The sequence below is a fragment of the Nelumbo nucifera genome, chromosome 4 (genome assembly GCF_055504915.1).
Source record: "Nelumbo nucifera cultivar China Antique chromosome 4, China Antique-T2T, whole genome shotgun sequence".
In the NCBI taxonomy this organism is placed as follows: Eukaryota; Viridiplantae; Streptophyta; class Magnoliopsida; order Proteales; family Nelumbonaceae; genus Nelumbo; species Nelumbo nucifera.
The window spans coordinates 82,423,068-82,446,356 of record NC_142652.1 but is presented as its reverse complement, the minus strand read 5'-3'; the positions used below and the strand labels follow the sequence as shown (position 1 = coordinate 82,446,356).

The 23,289-nt window shown below is 36.8% G+C and overlaps 1 protein-coding gene across 3 annotated transcripts; it reads left to right on the top strand.

Annotated features, from left to right (window-relative positions):
* Positions 1-783: 783 nt before the first annotated feature.
* On the top strand, positions 784-22,912 carry PMS1 (DNA mismatch repair protein). Of its 3 annotated transcripts, XM_010271233.2 has the most exons (12): positions 784-946; positions 1,081-1,208; positions 1,431-1,754; positions 2,451-3,689; positions 6,202-6,476; positions 7,000-7,126; positions 7,483-7,551; positions 7,709-7,782; positions 8,365-8,430; positions 21,487-21,590; positions 22,075-22,256; positions 22,633-22,912. In XM_010271233.2, the coding sequence occupies exons 1-12, from the start codon at positions 934-936 to the stop codon at positions 22,771-22,773; spliced, it is 2,742 nt and encodes a 913-aa protein (XP_010269535.2). In that variant the 5' UTR covers positions 784-933; the 3' UTR covers positions 22,774-22,912. The 3 variants fall into 3 exon arrangements, with proteins under 3 accessions (XP_010269535.2, XP_010269534.2, XP_088760620.1); XM_010271232.2 differs by having other exon boundaries at positions 843-1,208; XM_088904494.1 differs by lacking the exons at positions 21,487-21,590; positions 22,633-22,912 and having other exon boundaries at positions 843-1,208; positions 22,075-22,217.
* The last annotated feature ends 377 nt before the right edge of the window (positions 22,913-23,289 follow it).

The following is a 23,289-nucleotide window of genomic DNA, read 5'->3' as shown; positions in this document are numbered from 1 at the left end:
GCAATTAAATTGAAGCTAATGGGAAAAAACTAAGCAAACCTGCATATATCGAGTGATCTTGAAATCAGATTGCCTCCTTATTCAAGAATTGAAATATCCAGCAATTAAACTAGAGCCCACTTACTAGCCGTTCATTTAAATTGTGATAAACTTTTTTTCTTCTATCCCATATTCTCTTTTTCTTTGTCCATGGTAGAGCTTAGTGTATAGGAGATGGTGATGACTGAGTCGGTGGTGAGACGCAGAGACGATGATGAGAAACTTTCTTAAGAAAGAGAAATGACGAATAGAACTTTAGAAACTAAAGCCTCAAGCGGCAAAAGCAAAACAAAAGGGTAAAAGGCCAAAAGGTTTTGAGCTCAAGGGTTTTAGGTGTTAAAATTAAAATTACAATTTTAGGTATACTTATAACTCTAAAACATGTATATATAATCGGTTCGGGATACATAAAATAAAACCAGAACCGACCCGGAATGAATCATAGAACCAGAACTGATAAATACGGTTCGGACGGTTCGGGTCTATCGGGTAGACACGACCCATTGACAGCCCAATCTCGTCAGCTGTTATTGCCGTTGGCCCGTTGCTTCATGCCTGCACCGAGCTTTCGAGTAATTCTTTCGTCCTTCGCGCACTGGTAAATTATTTAAGAAGCAGGCGACAGTTTTGGCGGCAAAAGGTTTATAATAGTTCGCTAATCTCAGCCTAATAAGTTCATCTGTTTTTCTTTTTTTTTTTTTCTTCGCGTCTTTTGGATTTCTGTAACATTGTTGAAGTCATAGTTTATACTAGTTAGGGTTTACGCATGCGAGAAGAAATGCAGTTCCTTTTTTAATTCTGAATCAAAAGTCCGAGGACTCATTCGGGTAATCTGAGCGAGTGTCTGATGGCGGATTCTACTTGGTCGAATTGACAAGATCTTATTAGTATTTGATGCATATAGGCGGTAATGTGATTCCATTCGCTTGGCTTCAATGGAGGGTGTAGCTTCGGTTGATTCTCCAACTATTAAGCCTATAAATAAGTCTGTAGTTCACAGGATTTGCTCAGGACAAGTGATTTTAGATCTTTCGTCTGCAGTGAAGGAGTTAGTTGAGAACAGCTTGGATGCAGGTGCGAGCAGCATCGAAATTGCTTTGAAAGAATATGGTGAAGAATCCTTCAAGGTTATTGATAATGGGTGTGGCATTTCACCTAATAATTTCAAGGTATTTATTACCAAATTCGTAGTTCTAGTTTGATTTCTGCACGCTTTAGAAGGAAAAGATCTCTGTCATGTTATATGTCCGTGAATCATTGTTACTGTATCTATGCGTTATAGTTGTAAGTTTCGATTTATGAATTTATCTTTGATTGTCGAGGTCGGCTCATCGTGTAATAGTGCTTTTCTTATAATAATTTTGGTAATTTTTAACCTGTACTTGTGGCAGGTTCTTGCACTCAAGCACCATACTTCGAAAATAGCAGATTTTCCTGATCTCCAATCTTTGGCAACTTTTGGCTTCAGAGGGGAGGCACTTAGTTCTCTTTGTGCGCTTGGGAAATTGACAGTCGAAACAAGAACTAAAAGTGAACCAGCCGCCACACACTTGACTTTTGACCATTCAGGCTTACTGATATCTGAAAAGAAAATAGCGCGTCAAATTGGTACCACTGTCACTGTTGATAAGTTGTTCTCTACCTTACCAGTGCGAGGCAAGGAGTTTAGTCGCAACATCCGAAGAGAATATGGGAAACTTATTTCTTTACTGAACGTGAGATATATTCCTCCTCTCATAGCTGTTTATGAAGTGTCTTACAGTACTCTCTGAGATTTAAGCAAGTAACCAAACCTTTGTTTTTCGTTATTTATCACAACGAAACTTTAATCAGACCCTGCATTGGTGGGAACCTTGTGCACCGGGCTGCCCTTTTATCATAATGTGTCTATGTGTCGTGTATTCCAATCTGGTCAACAATAGGTCTAATTGAAGTTTCCCTTGCTGCAAAATTTTGAGTTCAGACTTGTATCTTTTTATCATAACAGTTACTTATTCCCCTTTCAAAGCATGATATTTCTTCAATATATGATAAGATATTTTTCCCTTGGATTTTCTAGCTATCTATTGTTACTACACTTGACGACTAGATTATTTGGACATGTTTTGTCACTGCTACCATCTCCATGTTGCACTTGGGTGTTATAGTAGATTATTTTGTTTTTCCACATGAGATTTTTCTTAATTGGTGAGTATATACTCGATCTTTTATATGTTTTCATATTTTGAGAAAAACTATGTGCATTGAACCAATTCAAGATTGAGTACGGTATTCACTTAAACTTAGGTAAGGAGATCATTTCCATTGCACACACTCTTCACTCTCGTTGGAATTAGCTGAACAAACACTAAACTATTGACTATATTAACTTGTTCTGATGATTTAGTTAACATTGTTTTCCTGATTTTCAGGCATATGCTCTTATTGCGAAAGGAGTTCGATTAGTTTGCACCAACACAACTGGAAAGAACATAAAGGCTATGGTGCTTAAAACGCAAGGAAGCAATTCTCTTAAAGACAACATCATAACAGTATTTGGCATGAATACCTTCAAATGTCTAGAGCCTTTGAGTATATCTATATCAGATGGCTACAAAGTTGAGGGCTACCTTTCTAAGCCTGGCCATGGCAGTGGACGTAATTTAGGGGATAGACAGTTCTTTTTTGTCAATGGCCGGCCAGTAGATATCCCTAAAGTCAGCAAGCTTATGAATGAATTATATAAGAGTTCGAACTCTCGGCAATACCCCATTGCAGTGTTGAATTTTATCATACCAACTAAAGCATATGATGTCAATGTAACTCCTGATAAAAGGAAAATTTTCTTTTCTGATGAATGTTCACTTATAAATTCTTTAAGGGAAGCTCTAGAAAGGATCTATTCCCCAAATTGCTGTATTTACTCTGTTAACAGATTAGAGGAGTCTAAGAAGGAAGCATGCAACACTGAGTTATTTACTCAAGAGGAGTTTCATATATCATCTCAACGAATATCCCCAGATGATGATGAACATAAGGAAACAGCATACCACGAGGAAAAGCCTGTGGAAGAAGAAACCACACAGGATGTCAGCCCACTAAAAGTGGTAGAAAAGGGCATTGAAGATTCATGTATGGGAGAACAATTGGCTCATATTAAGTGCAAAAGTCCCAAAAAAAAGGACTTTTCTCTTAGAGCTCATTTTGGAGATAAAGGTGATGGTTCTCCTGGGTATCACAATAAAGAGCTGAGAACTCCCATGCCTAGTGCCATGGTTTGTCATCATTCTCCTTGTCCTTCAAAGGCAGTGGGAAAAGATACCATTGGAAATGTAAATTCGTCAAGTCATTTGAGTTTTGTTAAGTCTTCAATAACCAATTTTGTAACTGTAAATAAGAGGAAGCATGAAAATAGCTGTACGGTACTGTCTGAAGTGCCTGTTCTAAGAAATGAAGTAGCTCGCTGTCAAATGAGGAAAACCAACTCTGTTATGCATACTGCATCATCAGAGTCACCATCAGAGTCACTTTTTAATCTTCATCAGATTGACGATTCTGATGAAGGTAATGAGAATGAATCTTCTATAACTTGTAGAGCATCTTGTGTGCCAAATGCAATGGGAGACTCGCTTTATTCTGGAGAAGATGTTAACAATGTTGGATTTGGAAAGGTATTTGAAATTCTGTATTTGATTTGCCTCTTCTTCCCCCCTCTCCCTTTTCGGAATAGCTTTTTGTTTTTTCCTTTACTAAAAGAAAAAAGAGAGAAAATGAAGAACAATCAATTTACTTTTCATATTATAGTTGTTCTAAACATCCTTACTACAGGTTTGCTATATATTGTGCTGATTATTTTGTTATTCATAGGGATGCTGTAATCACAGTGAAATACACGCTATTGATAGATAAGTTTTATTGCATGATATGCTTACTTGTAAAAGGTAAATTTTGGAAGATTTTCTTCTATGCTCAGAAGTGAAACACATGGTTCAAAGTATTGATACGCATGAAACACAAAAATTGTGTTTTCCACATTTTTAGAGGGAAATGCAGTACCTTTTTTTTTCTATTATTTCAGTCTGATGTTTTAGGGTTGAGCATGTTAGGAGGAGTGCTTTTTGGTGACCAATGCATATTGTACGATAAGCATTAATATGTTGCAATATTTTCAACCTTGGTGAAATGTGGCAAAAGCAATTGTTCTAGTGGTTAATATGATCTAAAAGATTGTAGACTTAAGGCTGGAAATGATAAAATATCACTATGTATTATAGGAAAACAGTAGAGAAACAAGATTGCTGATTTGTTGTGAATCCAATAATTGCAAAGTATGCCATCATCAAAATATCATCTTGTTATTGTTAATAAGTAACCATAAATGCTGCCATTCCCTTTTCTGGTATTATATTTAATAATTCACAATGGTGTTGGAATGATTTTTTCCAATGGATCTAATTGCAGATCTACCTAAAGCTCAAAATCTCTCCCAGTCCCTGCTGTTCTCCAAGCTTCTTTGCATTTCACTTTCTTCCAAGGAAATAACAGCCACTTTTTGGATTTTCCTGCTAAAATTTTCACCCAGTTTCTTACCATGAACTGAACACTAATTGTTTATGGTTTCTTATTTAGAATTGTCTGGACTAGCTTGGTGCAAAGGTATAATCTTGGGCTGACAAGTGTGAGAATGCAGGTTTGAGTTTGAGAACAGCCTCTTTATGCCAAGAAAAAAAGCCAAAGGTTAGGTCCATATCTGGTTCACCCCTCCCAAGACCCTTGATAGTTGGGACAAACATTGGGTAATGGTCTTAATGATCAAAAATAGGGTAATGGCCTTTATTTAGAATTGTCTCGGTTTGTAAGAATGGTAAACTGTTTGAAGGTTGCATAATAGGTCAATGCCAAAAATAGACAGTTACATATTGCACCAGAGTAGGTAGTTATGCAAAACATATGATATAACTCTCAGTTGTTTGTAAGGATGATTAACTGTTTGAAGGTTGTATAATAGGTCAATGCCAAAAATAGACCGTTTCATATTGTACCATAGTGGGTAGTTATGCAAAGCTTATGATATAACTCTCACTTGTTATTTCTTACATACATAGTTTCAGTGAAGTAACAACTAACAAGTACTCTTCTGTTTTTTAGTGCATTGGTCCTTGATCCACTTTCTTTATCCTGTATTAAGCACTGTAGCCCTGTGCACGAGACTCCCACAACCTCAGACCCTGCATTGGCGGGAGCCTTGTGCACTGAGCTGCCCTTTTTAATTTGTTGAAGGGTCATGAATTTAGCCTCATTAAGAGAGCGCATGAAGTTCTCCTAAGGCTAAACCTGTCTGATTGGAACTTTTAAATTAGGGACTGATAGAATGAGTTGCATTTACACTTGGGATTATATAAACATGTAAACACTATTGTTAATGGAATCTTTTATTCAGTTTATATGGACTACAATCCCTGCAGTGGAGCTTCAAAACGTTCTATTAATATCAGAGTTAAAATTCAAAAGCAAACAGGTCTAACCTATGGAGGAAACTTGTTCTGAGAAAGCCACCATCACGACCCTTTTCTAAAGTGCTTACTATTTTGTGTTGTGTGTACTGTGTAGCTAAGAGTTCTTGATTCATTTTTTTCTCAAGCTTTGAAAAAGACTGTAAGAAGGATCTCTTATAAAATCACCTTTGCTACTGGTGTACCATGGTAACTTTCAAGAGTCTCAGACACACTACTCTCGGTTAAAATTACATTTCAATTTTCAGTATGATCATTTTAAACTATACTAATACAATAATTACTTGACAGCTTGCCAGAAAAAGGATGATAATGCTATTTCTACTTGGCAAAATATACTAGTATAGGACTGGCTGCTCTAGCATCAAATTGATATAGGACAAGAATGACCCAAGCCATGATACTAGGAGGGTAATGATGGTTTTAGAAGGGTTTAGAGATGATCTTTGGACTACTATTAGGGATTTTCTGGGATTGGATGGGTTTTGGGACAAATTTCTGAGAACCGTAGATTCTATGGTAAGGTAAAAGTCTAGAGGGTTGAAAAGCTAATTATGGGGATGGAAAATATGTAAAAATTTTTAGGTACATGTCTGGTATAGTTTATGATGGCCACTGGAATTTTTTGACACTCTTTTGGGGACTAACTATTTTATTTTATTTCCTGAAGGATTTAGAAAGTCAAGAGAAGGCATTACAACATGCTAATGTTGATTCAAATGCTTTGCCGGGTATGCAAATTGAACATGTATCAGAAGAGCCTCAAGAGCCAGATCCAGTATTAAAATCCTCGAAGGTGACTTCAGATTCACCAATGCCTTCTTCTGGTTTAGAGATATTTTCCACCTTGCATTTTAGTATCGAAGATCTAAAAACAAGGAGGAAAAAGAGGCTCTCAAGGTTGCAAGGTAGCAGTTTTACAAATGGAAAAATGACAAATAAAAGGTCAGTAAGTTGATTTTTGTGTAAAAATAGAAAATTGGTATGCTTTTTTTTTTTTTTTTTAAATTTCTTCTGCAGAAGTAGAAAAGAGACTTCTATATATTGCAAATATTTGTCTTTCTCATAGGCTTTTATACAATAGTCAATAGCTAAATTACCTTTTTTCTTTTTTATTTTTTGGAGTAAAGTATCATGTATTAGCAAAAATATATGGGTCTGGTCAAATCTATAGCTCTGTACAACCAGCTGTTGTGCACAGGGTAGCAAAAACCAAAAGTGCTAACATCGTCCATATGACATACCACTTATACATTATTCATACAAGGAATTAAAATAAAAAGAAAGAGTATCCCCTGAACCCCTTGCATACCAATAGTGAAGAACATGAGATGATATGTGGTTCTCCAATATAGGTGCATTCCTTTCAGTTTAGATATCATTTTACTTTTCCATATTGGGTCATCCCTTACCAATATAATGTCCCCTTCTCTTGATTAATTTACTCATTTAAAATGGTCATTTATAGGTGCTATACTGCTGCGACACTGGAGCTTTCTCAGCCAGAAAATGATGATAGAAAAGTGAAGGCCCTAGCTGCAGCAACCTCCGAGTTGGAAAGGCTCTTCAATAAAAGTGATTTTGGCAGAATGAAGGTTGTTGTATAAACTTTTTGTTCAATAGTCTCTCTCTCTCCCTCTCTCTCACACACACATGATGTACAACTGAGCAATGGTTTTCTTTCTCTTTAGAATCTAATTATTTTCCTAACACCCTTGCAAAAGTAAATAAATTTATTTTTACTCTGCCAGATCAGATGGATATGTGGCCTTAGGATTTGGTATGATAAGCTGTTTTCATTAGTATATTAAGAATATCTAGCGACCTGATTTTCAGCTCTTCATTAATATATTAAGACATTTCAGTTGTTCCTGTATCCATTGGTTTACTAATCTTTCTATATGTTCTATTCCGTGGTTTGGTGATAAGTAACTGTGCTTTCCATTTATAGGTTATTGGGCAATTCAATCTCGGTTTTATCATTGGAAAAATAGATGAAGACCTCTTCATTGTAGATCAGGTAACTTTCCTCTTCAGGTTGCAATGCTAGCTGTAGCAAATTACTTATTGAATATGTATATTTCTTTAAGTAGTAGGTAAATGACTTGGATTGTTTGGGATGAAGACGATGGAAGCTTAATTTAGAAGGGCATTTGGTAAATATGTTTCTATTTCAGCATGCTGCAGATGAGAAATTCAATTTTGAGAGGCTGTCTCAAACAACTGTCTTGAACCAACAACCTTTGCTTCAGTAAGTAGATAGTTCCCCTGATCAAATTTAAATTGCATTAACTTCTTGTTTTTCACAGAATATATGATATTGGGTGTAACGGATACTTTCGTATAAAAAGAACGTAATTTTTAACAATTCCATGACATGGTTTCCAAAACGGAAATGGAAGGGAGAAAGCAAGGTTTGAAAGATCCTTGAGGGAAGGTGGAGTGATTTGCTAGGTTGGACTTATGATCTAGTTTGGAATCTCTTTATGATGGCTAGTAAAGCTTGTCTTTTGGGGGTATTCTATAAATGGAAACCACTAGAATATGGCTCTATCAAGAGCCATGTTTTCTATCAAACAGTAAGTGCTCATTTCTTCTTACCACTTCAGACCACACTTCCTGATGCACAAAACCAAAAGGCATAAATACATATTCAATAAGTAATTTGCTGAAGAGCGTGAAGGCCTACAAAATCCATTAATGTGAAAATTCTTTCACTTCTTTTCTTCATGAAACACTTTTATCATTCATGTGCCTCTTACTTCTTTTACTTTTCTTTGTTTCTGCAAACTCATATATAATAGTTTATTCCCTTTCTTCTGATGATTTTTAGGCCAATTAGGTTGGAGCTATCTCCTGAAGAGGAAGTAGTTGCCTCAATGCATATGGATATAATCAGGTGTGGATTTTTTTACCTTTCTCATTCTGTGTTAGGAACAATTTGCACATGCTGTATGTCGTGAAGTTTCCAATGCATCTTTATCTTTGATTTTCTTTTTCAGTTTCCTTCAACAAAGGTTTTGTATGTCCTTTACTGAATTGTCCATGTTGCAGGATTGTTCCAGGAGTTTCTTTTTTTTTTTTGATAAATGAGAATTGCTCCATGAGATATTGCTGTTTGATTTTGTATGAGAACTAGCAAAAGTATTTTCTTGGTTGAATTCTTTTATTGCACTCTATATTTCTCATGCGGGACATTAAATGTGATGTGAACTAACATAAGAAATAGGGGTCTTCTTTCTTGAAAATGGTCTTTTCATCTTGAGAGCTGGCTCCCATGAAGCCAAGAAGCCAAGGCCATGGTGAAGGAGGGTATTAAAGGAAATATCTAGTCTTGAGACTCCGGTTCAGCTGAGCTGACCATTGCCCTAAAGACTGGAATTTAGCTCCATGCTGCTTTATAAGATTCTGCACTCCCTCCTTAACACAGGGTCTGTAGAGGTTCTTAGTATTATTATAAGGGTTATAGTGCACAATCCTTTATTTTTGGAGTACAGAACCAAGAAAAAATATATGTTCCTTTTCTAGTTATTTTGAAAGATTTTGATGTTTTTACAAGGTTATCTTATATTTTCTTTTCTTATTTTTAATTGTGATTTATTATAAATTATAATATATTTATTTCACACTAGTAAATAGAAATACATTTATTCTGATTTTTTAAATATTAAAGTTATAATACATTATGTTTTATTAAAAATTTAATAAACTGATTCTCCTTTTTGTAGTATTAAGATTATGACAAATTGTGATTCCTTATAAAACTTAATGAATTTAGTATGATTTTTAATACTAAACTTATAATAAATTATGATTTAGTATAAAATTTAATAAATTTATTCTGATTTTTTATATTAAATGTAGAATATTTTTTATTATAAAATTTAATAAACATTTTCTGATTTTAATAAATATTTTAAAAAATACTAACTAGTTAATATTTTATTACTTGAAAAATATTTTGTTTTATATTATAAAGTAATTAATTTATTCTTTTGTTTTTATATTTTGTTAATTATTTTTTATAAATATTTTATTTGAAATATTAAATAGAAATTATTATTGGAATAATTTATATTAATATACTGTATTATAATAATATAATATACTAATATATTATATTATATTATTTAATGTACATTAGTTGACATCCTATCGACACTATCGACATAATAGGAAAAATTGTCTTTCTTTTTTGGTTATTTGGACCGATTTGGTCGACATTTCCGAAATATAGGAAATGTCGACCAATGCAATTTTTATTTTACCATCAATTTTCATGTCGGTGAGCCTCGACATCGACATATGTCGGGTGACATTAGCAACATTTGAAACCATGTACTAAACCAGTCACTAAGCAATGAGTTATTGGAAAAATTTGCATACATAAAATATCAGTTAAACAAAACTAGAGCTTGAAATGGAAAAAAAACAGTAGAAACTCAATGAAATTTGAAAAAGGGAAAAGTGGAAGTAGATTACTTGAAGTTGAAGACAGGTTGAACCAATGAAGTTGATATCTTCTAATAGATAGAATTATGAGCTCAAAACAATATGCATGTCAATCTTGTAAAAGAAGAGGAACTAGAGAAGAAGAGAAAGTAGTAAAACAGAGTGGTAGAAGAGAGTTAAGGTTTAGGGGGAACAACAAGGTAAGCTCAAAAAGCAAAAATATCCAACTTCTCATTCCACTTTACCTTAAAAGGGAAAAATTATAAAAAAGTAAAAATCATCAAGTAATGATTCATCACTTATGAAATTTTCATTGCAGGCTGTTTAGGATTAAAAATTATAATATATTTGATGTAAAAAAAAAAATATAAGGCTTGAGGGGCCAAATTTGACAGCTGGCCCACTTCACATAAATTAAAATTTAATCTATTCTGGTTATGGGGGGGGGGGGGAGTTAAGCAACCACCCTGAATAGGGTTTCCCTATGTACAACTATTTTAGGATCAAGTCCTGGCATATCCTGATACTCCCAAGCAAACACATCTCGGTATTCATGGAGTAATGCTTCATAGGCCTTATATTCTCCTTCAGTAAGCAAAGTACTAACAAAGATGGGCTTGGCCCCCCATCTTCAAGCTTTGGTGGAGTTGGCTGAATGTCTCTGATTTCTTTAATTGACTGATCCTCATCAAGAAAATCGGTTGAGTGAGGATCTTCTTCGAGAGGCTCTACCTGTTCAGAATTTGTAAAATTAAGGTGTATATTTTGATTTTGTGATTTTGTATATCCAGAAGATTCTAGAATGTAGAGAACACTGATGTGGGCCCCATGGCTGTGGTCCCCACTGTGTTCGTATGACAGCATGTGTAACCTTTGTTAGTCATGTCAGTGTTAGTTGGTAGTTATCTTAGACAACTTGTTATTTATTTCAGTCTTTTATTTGTTTTATTTGCCATGTAAGTATTAAGGGCAGTTCTGTCCTTTCCTACATTTAGTGAACATAACCTATAAATATTAAGAGAGTGGCGGCGGCAGACTCATTCAATCTGTCCCTCCTTTCAAAACCCTTGTGCACTTTTGCTTCTCCTTTCTTCTTCCTCTTCCTTCTATTTTTCTCAATCCGAAATCAGTTGGGATTCAAGACTGATTGTAGTCTTGATCGACTACTTGGTATCAGAGCCAGTGGATAAGAAGTCTTTTGTTTATCAGTGTGTGAGTCCGGTTATGCTTTGGCATAATCGATTAGGTCATTTATCTTTTCGGTCTTTGAAGAGTCTGTTTCCTACTTTATTTGAGTCTGTTGAGATGTCAAATTTGAGATGTGAGAGTTGTGAGCTTGCTAAACATTGTAGAACATCTTATTCCTTGAGTAATAAAAGAAATAATAATTCTTTTGATATTGTGCATACCGATGTTTGGGGGCCATATCATCTCCCTTCTATGGGTGGGTACAGATATTTTTTGTTGTTTGTTGATGACCATACCCATTTTTCTTGGGTCTACCTTATGCGTTCTCGAGATGAGGTTCCCGCTCTGACCCAAAACTTTTATCAGATGATTTTAACCTAGTTTGGGGTCAAAATCAAAGTCCTAAGATCTGATAATGCAAAAGAATACTTTGCTAAGCCACTGGCCTCTTATCTACTTGATCATGGGGTTATTCACCAGAGCACTTGCCCTCATACACCACAACAGAATGGGGTTTCCGAGAGGAAGAATAGGCACATTTTGGAGGTGGCTAGAAGCATTATGTTTACCTCCAATGTGCCTATCCGTTTCTGGGGTGATGCTATCCTCACGATAGTGTATCTCATTAATCGGGTTCCTTCACAGGTTCTTGATATGAAGCCTCCGTTTACCCTTCTATACCTAGACGATGAGTTGTTTATTGTTCCTCTTAAAACCTTTGGGTGCACTTGTTTTGTTCAGCTTTTTGGACCTCATCATTCCAAATTTGACCCTAGGGCCTCCAAATGCATTTTTCTCGGTTATGCACAAACTCAAAAGGGTCATTGCTGCTATGATCCTGTTTCAGGGAGGAGATTTGTTTCGATGGATGTCACCTTCTTTGAGGAGGCACCCTATTATCCTAGGGTTTTTCCTCACGGGGAGAGTAGTGAGAATGCGAATTTGGGCCTTTTTCCTCAGGGGGAGTGCAGTGAGAGTGGGGTTAACTCATCTGAGGTTGTTTCTTTACCCATTCCATGGAGTGATGAAGGCTGTATTGGTGAGGGTTGTCAAAGGGATCAGGAGTTGAAAGTCTATCACAGGCGATGCAGGCAGGTTGATCTCAGTCATTAGCAGTCCAGGCCAGCCCTAGCTCCTTCTGCGGATCCAGGTCCAGGTCCAGGTACTACAGTCCTAGGGCCCACTGAGATACCTTCCACTGTTGCTACTTCTCCTTTTTCGGATGACCTTGACCTTGACCTCCCTATTGCGGTCCGTAAAGGGAAACGGCGCTGCACCACATCCACAGCTCACTGCATTTCCCAGTTTCTATCCTATGATCGCTTGTCTCCCTCTTACAGGTCCTATCTCACTTCCATTGCTGATATCCCTATCCCCAGAACAGTGCAAGAAGCCTTATCAGTTCCAGAGTGGAAAGATGCAATGAAAGTTGAAATGGATGCCGTTTTGAAAAATAATACTTGGGAGCTAGTTAACCTACCCAAAGGAAAGAAACCAGTTGGATGTAGATGGGTATTCACTGTGAAATATAATGCTGATGGCTCCATTGAAAGGTACAAAGCCCGGTTGGTTGCAAAAGGGTTCACTCAGACTTATGGTATAGACTACTTGGAGACCTTTGCCCCAGTAGCCAAGATGACCACTATTCGAGTTCTATTAGCTCTTACAGCAAGTTATTCTTGGTCCTTGTTCCAGATGGACGTTAAAAATGCTTTTCTGGATGGAGACTTACAGGAAGAGGTCTACATGCAGTTGCCCCCTGGATTCTATGATACAGAGACAGGTAAGAAGGTTTGCCGACTGAATAAGGCATTGTATGGATTAAAGCAGTCCCCTAGAGCTTGGTTTGATAGATTCAGACTAGCCCTTGGAAAATTCGGTTATGTACATGCCCAGTCAGATCATACACTGTTCACTAAAAGGGTGGACTCTTCTTTGACCCTGCTTGCTGTATATGTGGATGATAGTGACAGGGAATAATAGTAGTGAGATTGAGTCCCTCAAACAGCTCCTTCATCAAGAGTTTGAGGTGAAAGATCTTGGTGCACTACGATATTTTTTGGGTATTGAGTTTGCTAGATCTAAACAGGGGATCTTTATCTCTCAGAGGAAATATGTTATAGATCTGTTGGCGGAAACTGGAAAGTTAGGTGTCAAGCCTGCCGATACACCCATTGAACAGAATCACAAGATCAGTGCAGAGGGTGGGGAGCCTCTTGAAGACAAAGTTATGTTCCGACGGTTGGTTGGAAAGCTCCTATATCTCTGCCTCACTCGGCCAGATATCAGTTATGCAGTCAGTGTTGTCAGCCAGTACATGCATTCCCCTAGAACTACTCATCTTCTTGTAGCAGAGAGAATATTAGCATACTTGAAGAGATGCCCAAGTAGAGGTATACTGTTCAAGAACAATAATCACATGAAGGTGGAGGTCTATACAAATGCTGATTGGGCTGGGAGTACTGATGATAGGAGGTCTACCTCTGGATGTTGTCCTTGTGGGAGGTAACCTTGTCTCTTGGAGGAGTAAGAAACAAAGTGTTGTTTCCCGCTCTAGTGCTGAAGTTGAATAGGACCAAGGTCATCAAGTGGGAGGGTGGCATCCTCATATGCTCCATAATCTAACGGTTCTTCATTAGAAATTATTATGGGGGAGTCAACAACCCTTGCCATATTACTTGTCTCTTGAAACTCATTGAGTCTTGGATATCTTGCCCTCTTGAAATTTATGTCACAATCTTCTTCATCTGAGAGACACAAGGGACGTCGAATATCACATCCCTTTGAATTTGAGGAATCAACAATAGGTGAAGACTGCTTGGGTTTCTTAACAGCTTGCAGATCACGCTGTCGTTCTCCAATTTTAATGGCACCCCTTATGCTTGTAGAGACTTGTCCAAATTTTTGATGCACACATATGCCTCAGGAGTCCGTGTGTCCTTAGGACCAATTACAACAGAAATCACATCTCGTAGTGGTCTCATAAAAAAATGACTTGTATATTGGGACCACCATCTCACATATGAATATGTACATACACTATATCTACTCATCCTCGGAATGATGAAACGAGAATGAGTATTAGTATGAAATAACATCTGCCAAGCTAGTGCTACTTCTTCTAAGGTGCGCTTCTCACGTATCTTAAAGCTGAATTTGGGGGTATTTCTTGGGATGCCTTGATCAAAGCCAAATTGTTGAGTAAAGTTGCTTGGATAATAGGGTTCTAACCAAAGATCGGAGCCTATCCGCACAGGAAGAAGTTGTGATTGGATACTGATTAGGAATTCAAATTCTGATTCTGAGAGATCATCTGTGTCAAGTTTTTCCACATCTTCAGTTTGAGCATAAGAAAAAGGCTAACAAGTAAAATATTTGTTGTTATGAAAAGTCATCTGTACCTAGAAAACATTTTGGAATTCAGGTTGTAAACTTGCATATCTAGCCAAATGAGGATAACTCTCTAGGAATTTATGATCTAATCGACATCTATATAAATGATGAAAGTGCTTGGCAAGCCATCCCACTACATAATGAATAGGAAATTTGGCATTTGCATGCCCAGGTCCTTGAGGATGTGTGGTACAAACACCCATACCACGATAAATCAAACCCAAAACTACTGGGGCTAGGGAAATGCAAGTACCTTGAGCCATCAATGAGGCCATATAAAATGTCTTTGTCCTTACCACATCTCTATTATACGGAAGAACAAAGCGATTCAGCCAAAATGCTAAATATGCTGCTAGTTAACCCGTCTTTGAAACAATTAAAGGAAGCTTCTCTTTAGAAGAAGAAGAGTCGATCACTTTCCTAGAGCCAGAGTCGGTCTTCTTGCTATTTCTACCCTTAATGTTTTTTCTGAAGGGGGTCTTCTCCATAAGGTATTCTCCATGTCCTTCATAAATGATTTTCCCCTATAGAAATGCTCAAGCCAATGGACCCAATCAACTTCATCGGTATTGAAATGATGACATAATTGTGCATGGATTAATAATAATTCGGCAACAACAGGAGAATACATGCGCTCACCACTCTCCATAAGGGCAAATAAATCTTGATTGGTGGGTATAAACTCTTCATAAGGAATACCCAGAATGGGTAATCCACATATCTGGTTGATGTCAAGCAAAGAAATCCCAAGTTCAACACCACCACAATGAAGAGAGTTGGTGCGAGCACTCCACATCTCACAAAAGGCTCGCCAAACATTTGGGATACGATGATATGGATATCTGGAAACTACAACCGACCCATAAATTCTAGATTGTTGAAGCTCATTTTCATAATCTCTCAAAATGTCAGTCCATTCTAACAAACCCGAGCAAAAATCAGCTAAACCTCTAAATCTGAATTTATCTCCCCACCTCTATTTCCGTGATAGCATATGCATCAATGCTGGATACGAGCTCTCATTCATCTTCACATTGACTAGGGCATTTGGTGAGTTGTCAACCTTCTCAAGAGTAAGAGCTTTAAATCTTGCTCCAGCTATGGAACAACACTCTACTTGTCCCATGAGTCTATTATGATCAGTCTCAAAGTCACCAGATTATACTTTCATTATTTGTACTTCCAATTGATAAAACATTCATTTGGGGCATTTATACCTAACTTTGAAGTTGGGATGGACCTATAATACTCTGTCCCAAAATTAACTTCTTGACCATTGTCATTAGGAGCATGTTCATATTTGACGTGTCCTGAAACATTCCAAACTGAAGAACTTGCATGAACCATCTACATAAAATAAAAAGAGAGTTAGAACAAAAGGAAATGACAAAGGGAGCACTATTCTCGATACAATTTTTTTAATACCCACCATAGGGTAATCTTCTAAAAACTGATGGGTTCAAGGTCTAAAATATTGAACTTCATATTACTGATGAGCTCATAAATATTCAAAGTGATAGTTTTGTTATTTTCTCAAAATTTATGCTCTATTTAAAGAGCTATCCACAATTGAAGTTTTCTGGTGCTTAAAGAAAGTAATTTAAGCTAGCATTTTGTGACATTATAGTCAGTTCATTGCATTTTGATTGACAATTTGTTTGGTTGGGCTAACATTCAACCCAACATTCTCCATTAACAGATTTTGGACTAGAGCATATCTAGTCCAAAAATTTCTTGCATGAGATTTTCAAGTTTTAGAGATTCAGTTTCAAATTCCAGGGTAGAGCCAAATGGATTTTATACTAGTTAAGATGTGCTAGGGACATATGTGCTAGTTTGCCACTTGGTTACAACACTGTTGTCCACTATTAGGAGCTGGTTTACCACCAGTAGGAGCATATATTGCCATTTGGTTACAGCATTGTTATCCATTATTAAGATGTGGGTCTTATCCACTATTACAGCACAGGATGTGGATCTTATCCACCTTAAAAGGATAGAATTTTTAGTGCCATATATGGGTAGATTTGCAAAGAAATCATACAATGAATGGATTTGAAGTCTATAATCAGTCTTGATTTAGACTGATATATAGCAAAGAGCTTTAAACTCTACATTGGTTTTCATAGGGATTGGAACCAATAGTTTCAAACAAAGGGAAAGATAACTCTCCCAAATGGAACCATAAGGTCCAAGGAAAGCTTAGCCCTCCCATAGCAGAACTGTTGAGTCCAAGGAAAACTAGCTAAGGCTATCAAAATGGTAGCTTCCCAAATGGAATCATAAGGCCCAAGGAAAGTTGAACCTTCCCAAAGTGGAACTATTAATTCTAAGGAAGACCAACTGGTGATCAAAGTAGTAACTTTCTTGGTGAGAGAGAGAGAGGAGAAAGAACAAAAGGAAAGCAATTTATTTGAGAGTTGAGACATGTTCAAAGAAAAGTGACGCTCCAAAATTGTCTTATTTGGCAAAAAATAGAAAAAAATACAGCAGGGACAGGAATTTATAATCCCAAGAGGACGATTCAAATTTGAATTACATGATTTATGTGATAGGGACTAAGGTCAAGCCTTATGGGCAATCTGTTTAGGATTGAAAATTATAATATATATGATGTAAAAAAAAATAAAGCTTGAGGGGCCAAATTTGACGGCTGGCCCACTTCACATAAATTAAAATTTAATTTATTCTGGTTATGGGGGGAGTTAAGCAACCATTCCACGTATGAAGATTGGGGAGGTTGCTCTAACCTCCCTACCCATAATTGTCTCCTTTATATAAGGGAGAGAGGAGAAGAAAAATGGGTGGCAAAAAAAGGGCAAGAAGAGAAGAGGACAAGGAGAGAAGAAAGAAAGAAGAGAAGAGAAAGGAGATAAAATAGGAGCTACAATTTTGATTGAAGAAGAGGAGGATAAAGACAGGTAGTACTTTCTTCCTTCTGATCTCTTCCTCTCTCCCTTCCAATACTTTCCAGTTTTAATCTTTATCTTATCTTATCTCTCTCTCTCCCTAGAGTCTTGTTTAACTCTAAGTCTTGTATACACTGTTTTCTTATACATTCAGTGGATCCTATCCACCACACACAAAAAAAAATAATTAATACTGGGGAGCCTCTGATATGATCGGTGGATTCTATCCACCCAAGGAACTTTCAATAGGCTAACCCAGTGCACTGACAATACACCTGAAAATGGGAGAGATGTTGGCTTGCCACCTGTAAACAAATCACAATATAAGTTAAAAATTCATTTGGTGGATCATATCCACCTCTGTCATAAAGAAATATATAATTTGACTCACATTGACACTTGTGGACTGTCATGAGTTGGTGGGTCCCCATCATACTTTGCAACACCAAATCGCAATATAAGTTAAAAATTCATTCGGTGGATCCTATCCACCTTAGTGATAAAGAAATATATAATTTGACTCCACCATTGACAGCTGTGAACTGTCATGAGTTGGTGGGTCCCCATCTTACTTTGCAACACCAAATCACAATATAAGTTAAAAAATTCATTCGATGGATCCTATCCACCTCATTCATAAAGAAATATATAATTTGACTCTATCATTGACAGTTGTGAACTGTCATGAGTTGGTGGGTCCCCATCTTACCTTGCAACACCAAATCATTAAAACTCATTCGGTGGATCCTATCCACCTCGGTGATAAAGAAATATATATTTTGACTCCACCATTGACGGTTGTGAACTGCCATGAGTTGTATCTTGCAACAGGAAATTATAATGTTGCCATTAGTGGATCCTGTCTACCAAATTCAAGTAGATCTACTGTTATAACAGTAATGCTGATTTAGTGGGTCCCACAACTAGAACATTAAAGTTTAAAGTGGGCCATGCTTATTTTTTAAACAACATATATTAGTGGGGCCCATTAGAGGTGTAAATTGGACCGAGCTAGGCCGGCCGTCCCAAGCCGTGCCGCCCTCCCCAAGCTTGTGCGGGCTCGTGCCTTGCCGTGCTACGGGCCGGGCTGGTTCATGGGCCAAGCCTTGGGCCAGGCCGGGCCGTGGATTGGAACAAAGCTATTTATTTAAAAAAATTGAAAAAACTTAAAATTTTAATTTTAAATGAAATTTGATGTATATAATTGCTTATATATACAATAATTAAATAAATTAATATAATAGAATTGAAAACAATTGTTTATTTTATTAATATATTATATACTATATATTATTACATAATTATAATTTATATAAATATTATATATATAATATATAAATAATATATATGGGTCGTGTTGGCACGCAGTTCGTGGGTGGAACGCTTCGATCGGGCGTGCCATGCCAGCCCGACTCGTAGACCTAAAACCCCAGGCCCAACACGACCCACACGATCATGCCGGGCTTGGCACAACCGACATGCCGTTGTGCTAGGCTGTTCCGGGCTGCGGGCGGCACGACCCGATTTACACCTCTAGGGCCCACTGTTTAAATATCCAAGTGCACAATCAGCATAGTGGGTCCCACTTTTAGTGGGGCCCGTTGTTAAAATATTTAAGTTTAAACACATTAAAGTGGGCCACACTCACTACCAAATCAACCTATTGGGTCCCACTTGTCAATGGGGCCTATAGTTAAAATATTCAGTATAAAACATTAAAGTGAGCCACACCCACTATCAAATCAACCTAGTGGGTCCCATCTATCAGCTGGCCCACTGTTAAAATATTCAAGTATAAAATGTCAAAGTGGGCCACACCTACTATCAAATCAACCTAGTGGGTCCCACAATGGGGCCCACTGTTAAAATATTCAAGTATAAAATGTCAAAGCGAGCCACACCCACTATGAAGTCATCATAGTGGGTCCTACCAGTGGCGCTCGCTGCTAAAATAATTAAATTTAAAATATCAAATTGGGTCACATCCACTATCAGATTAGTATAGTGGGTCCCATTTATTTGTGAGACCCATTGTTAAAACATTAAAGTGGGCCACACCCACTACCAAATCAGTATAGTGGATCCCACTTTTTACCGATTAACAGGACTCACTGTTAAGATGTGTAAGTTTAAAATACATAAGTACCCAATGGTGTATGGGTCTCATGACTTATCTACCAATTGTGGGGCCTGCTCATGGGTATAACCCACCAAGAGTCCAAGTTGATGGGACTGCTTATACTTGTTATTGGGTTTAATCCTTACAAAGTAGCTCTTTCACATAAAATCAAAATCAAAGGGTATTTCCTCTAAGGAATATAATTAAGGGGTTTTAGTAGACATAGTGCATGCTTATACACCCTGAATAGGGAAACCCTAATTCTACTCAAGTTCTTTTTTTTTTGTGGATTATGATAAAAAACACTGGCCATAATTATAATACCTGTACATGCCAAGGCATATCAGTGCTGATTATGATATTTAATTATTTACCTGATACGACACTGAATTCAGTGTCAAACTTCTAGAGTATATTTTAGTGTATTAACACTTTTACAATATGTAAAATGGTATACTTTAACAAATCATACTGTAAAAAATCTGTATATGTTAGATTCAATTAAAATTTACAAAATAAAAGTATTGAGAAATGATATTTGGCTTCACAAACTTGATATAAAAGCATGATATAAACATCTTATATGGGATACACCATACCTGTATAGTATCCATTTATAGGATTTTAGAAAATGGAGGTTGGAATCTCTGTTCCCCATATCTTTGTCCATGTAGGTATTCATATATAGGACATTTTAGTTCTGAAGTAGGAGAAAAAACACCACAGTTTCCAACCTACTGATCCAATGACAAAGTTTAAACGAACCCTAACACCGACCTAACTTATACTGATTGGAACCCACATCAAAATGTAAAATGGCCAATTAAACCTATACTTCAAAATTTCAAAAATCAGGAAAAAGTAAAGCAGGAGATTCCAAGACTCAACTTTAGGGCCACTTTGATGCCCACTCCACTTATTTTTATGTTTGAAATAGTGGGATTCTTCAAGTAGTTCTACTTTTGCCTGCCATTAACTAATACTTTTATCTTGTCAAGTTGGTTAGGTGGACCTTATCTTTATGCATTGTATTTATTTATCTGTTAACTAAACTGGTATTTGTACAGAAAAAAAAAAGATAATGTGGTATGAACTAACAGAAATGTTGTTCTTGTACACCCAATAATTTATAATGCATTTTCTAGCAGTTTCATACTAATACTTTCCATACATGCATTGCATGTGGTTGTACTTCTGTATCACATGTATTTTTTAATTGGAGGAAGGAGCATTGCTTGTTGTAATGGTAAAATTTTAGGCTGACAAGCTTAAATATGCGGGTTCGAGTCTGCAAGAGGCCACTTTGTGAGAAAGAATTCCAAAAGGTTAGGTCCATATTTAGTCCACCTTTCCCAAGACCTTGGATAGTTGGGACAACATTAGGTGATGGGCTTTTTTGATACCCATTACTTCTGAAATACAATTAGTTACATGCTACAGGTATATATTTACTTCTGTTGAGAAATACTTGCCTTGGGAGTTCCAAAAATCTTTTCTCCCCTGATGTCTGTAGCTGTATTTGATCTACTATTATTGCTCTCTTGACTATGCAATTGAGCAAATCTTATGTTGAAAAGGATTAAAGGTTGATGACCCAGAGTGTTCCTTTAAGGAGCCTATACCACCCAGATGCTACCTGTTAGAATCTTTGATAGGGAATTTATACATCAGGAGACATTCATTTGAAGCAAAGATGTTTACATTTGCACTTTGGTCTACTCTAGATTGGAACTCTTCAGCTTGGCATGCATTTAATTTTCTTATAGTGTTAATAACATTGCATTTTATGCTTCTTTACCTTTTCCGTCCATCCCTCTCTCTTTTTCAACATAAATTGTCAGCTTAATTTTAGCTCTTTAACTGATGAGGTCCATTTCAAACTTTGCATTTCTAGGAAAAATGGGTTTACTTTGGAAGAGGATATTCATGCTCCTCCTGGTTGCCATTTTAAACTAAAAGCTGTCCCCTTCAGTAAAAACGTTACTTTTGGTGCTGAAGGTAATTACTGCTTATTTGGCATGCTTCTCATCTTATGGTGATATTGTCCTACATGCGTTTTTTTAGCATCCTACATACATTTGTGTGCCCACACTTATCTTGATCATCCATTTGATGGGTGTTTCTTGACTACTAGAGCTGCCTCAAAAATAATATCCTCAGGAGGTTAGAACCTTCTTTTCGGCTGATGTTCTGAAAGCCACTGTTTTTTTGCTATCACTAGGATAGGTGGTTCAAGGTTCAAAACCATATGGTATGTGCAATCCAATGTGTATTCTATCAATTGGACAGTGGAACTTAAAATAGCTTGTTATTCAATAATATGTATGCATATGGAAGTATGCAATACACAGTGCAATCCAATGTGTATTCTGGCAATTATTCAATAATACTTTCACCAGGTTTATTTTATGGTTCTTGTACAGATATATGTATGCATATGGAAGTATGGAACAACATAAAATAACATTCTTTTATCATATAGATGTTAAGGAGCTCATCTCTACCCTTGCCGATAGTGAAGGGGAGTGCTCAATGGTTAGTAGTTACAGACTGGATACCCCAGATTCTGTTTGCCCATCAAGAGTCCGTGCAATGTTGGCATCACGTGCTTGCCGATCATCTGTCATGATTGGAGATCCTCTTGGGAAAAATGAGATGCAAAAGGTACCAATTCTTCTACTCCTTTGACCCCATTGTAATACTGCTAGTCTTGTGCATTTATGTTTGTTGTTCCTGATGTTTCTGTGAACATAATCTTCCCCCATTAGGTAAGTTGTTAACAGCAAGATCATTTTTTTTTTGTTATAGTGAAGTATCTATGCTTGTAGATATTAGCAAATCGATTGTTTATAATGATTTTTCCCACAACTGCTTATTTATTCATTTGGCGTATGATATGTCAATTGGCGAGCTGTTAGAAGTACAGGATTTCTTTTCTTTTTTATCTTATTCTTTTCATTTGATCTACCTTACCCCTCTTCTCCAGATGATAGGAGGTAGAAATATTAGCGCTTACATGTTCTTACAATTCTCTGTTCAGATACTTGAGCATTTGGCGGATCTCAAATCCCCTTGGAATTGCCCACATGGCAGGCCGACCATGCGCCACTTGATCGATTTGGCCACCATCTATAAGAGGTTAGATTTAAATGGAACAGATTTACCATGGGCCTATTTGTGACTGTTGAATGCCCATGCATGTATGTATTGATTTTTTTTTTTTTTTGGGTTTTATTCTCTTAACATGCCTTATTCCCTTGCTTGTTTTAGCATGAATCTTTGAACATTGTAAATTCAAGTCTCCATCTTTCCACTGGGGATCTACTGTTTGCACCGCTGTGTATAGGCAGTTACGTAACCAATCACGAGTTAACACGCCAGTGTTCCGTATACATGGGAGTGTGAGATCTGAAGATCTGGGTTCCCATGGTTTTTAGAAGCTTTTGATATTGTCTTTAACATAAAGGATGGGCATGATTAGCCTGAGGTGGTGTTTGGCAAGTCTTTTCAGTCTTTTGGGCTTTGGCAGATTCGAGAGTCTGAAAATTGATCTTTTTTTTGTTTGGTAACCAAAAGCTGGAAAGATGAAAAGACATGTGTGCAAAAAGACAAACCTCAAATGAAGCTTTTTGGTCTTTTCTGTGATAGATAGCTTCTAAATGTGTTTTAAAAAGCTTGGTAGACCAAGTCACTTCTC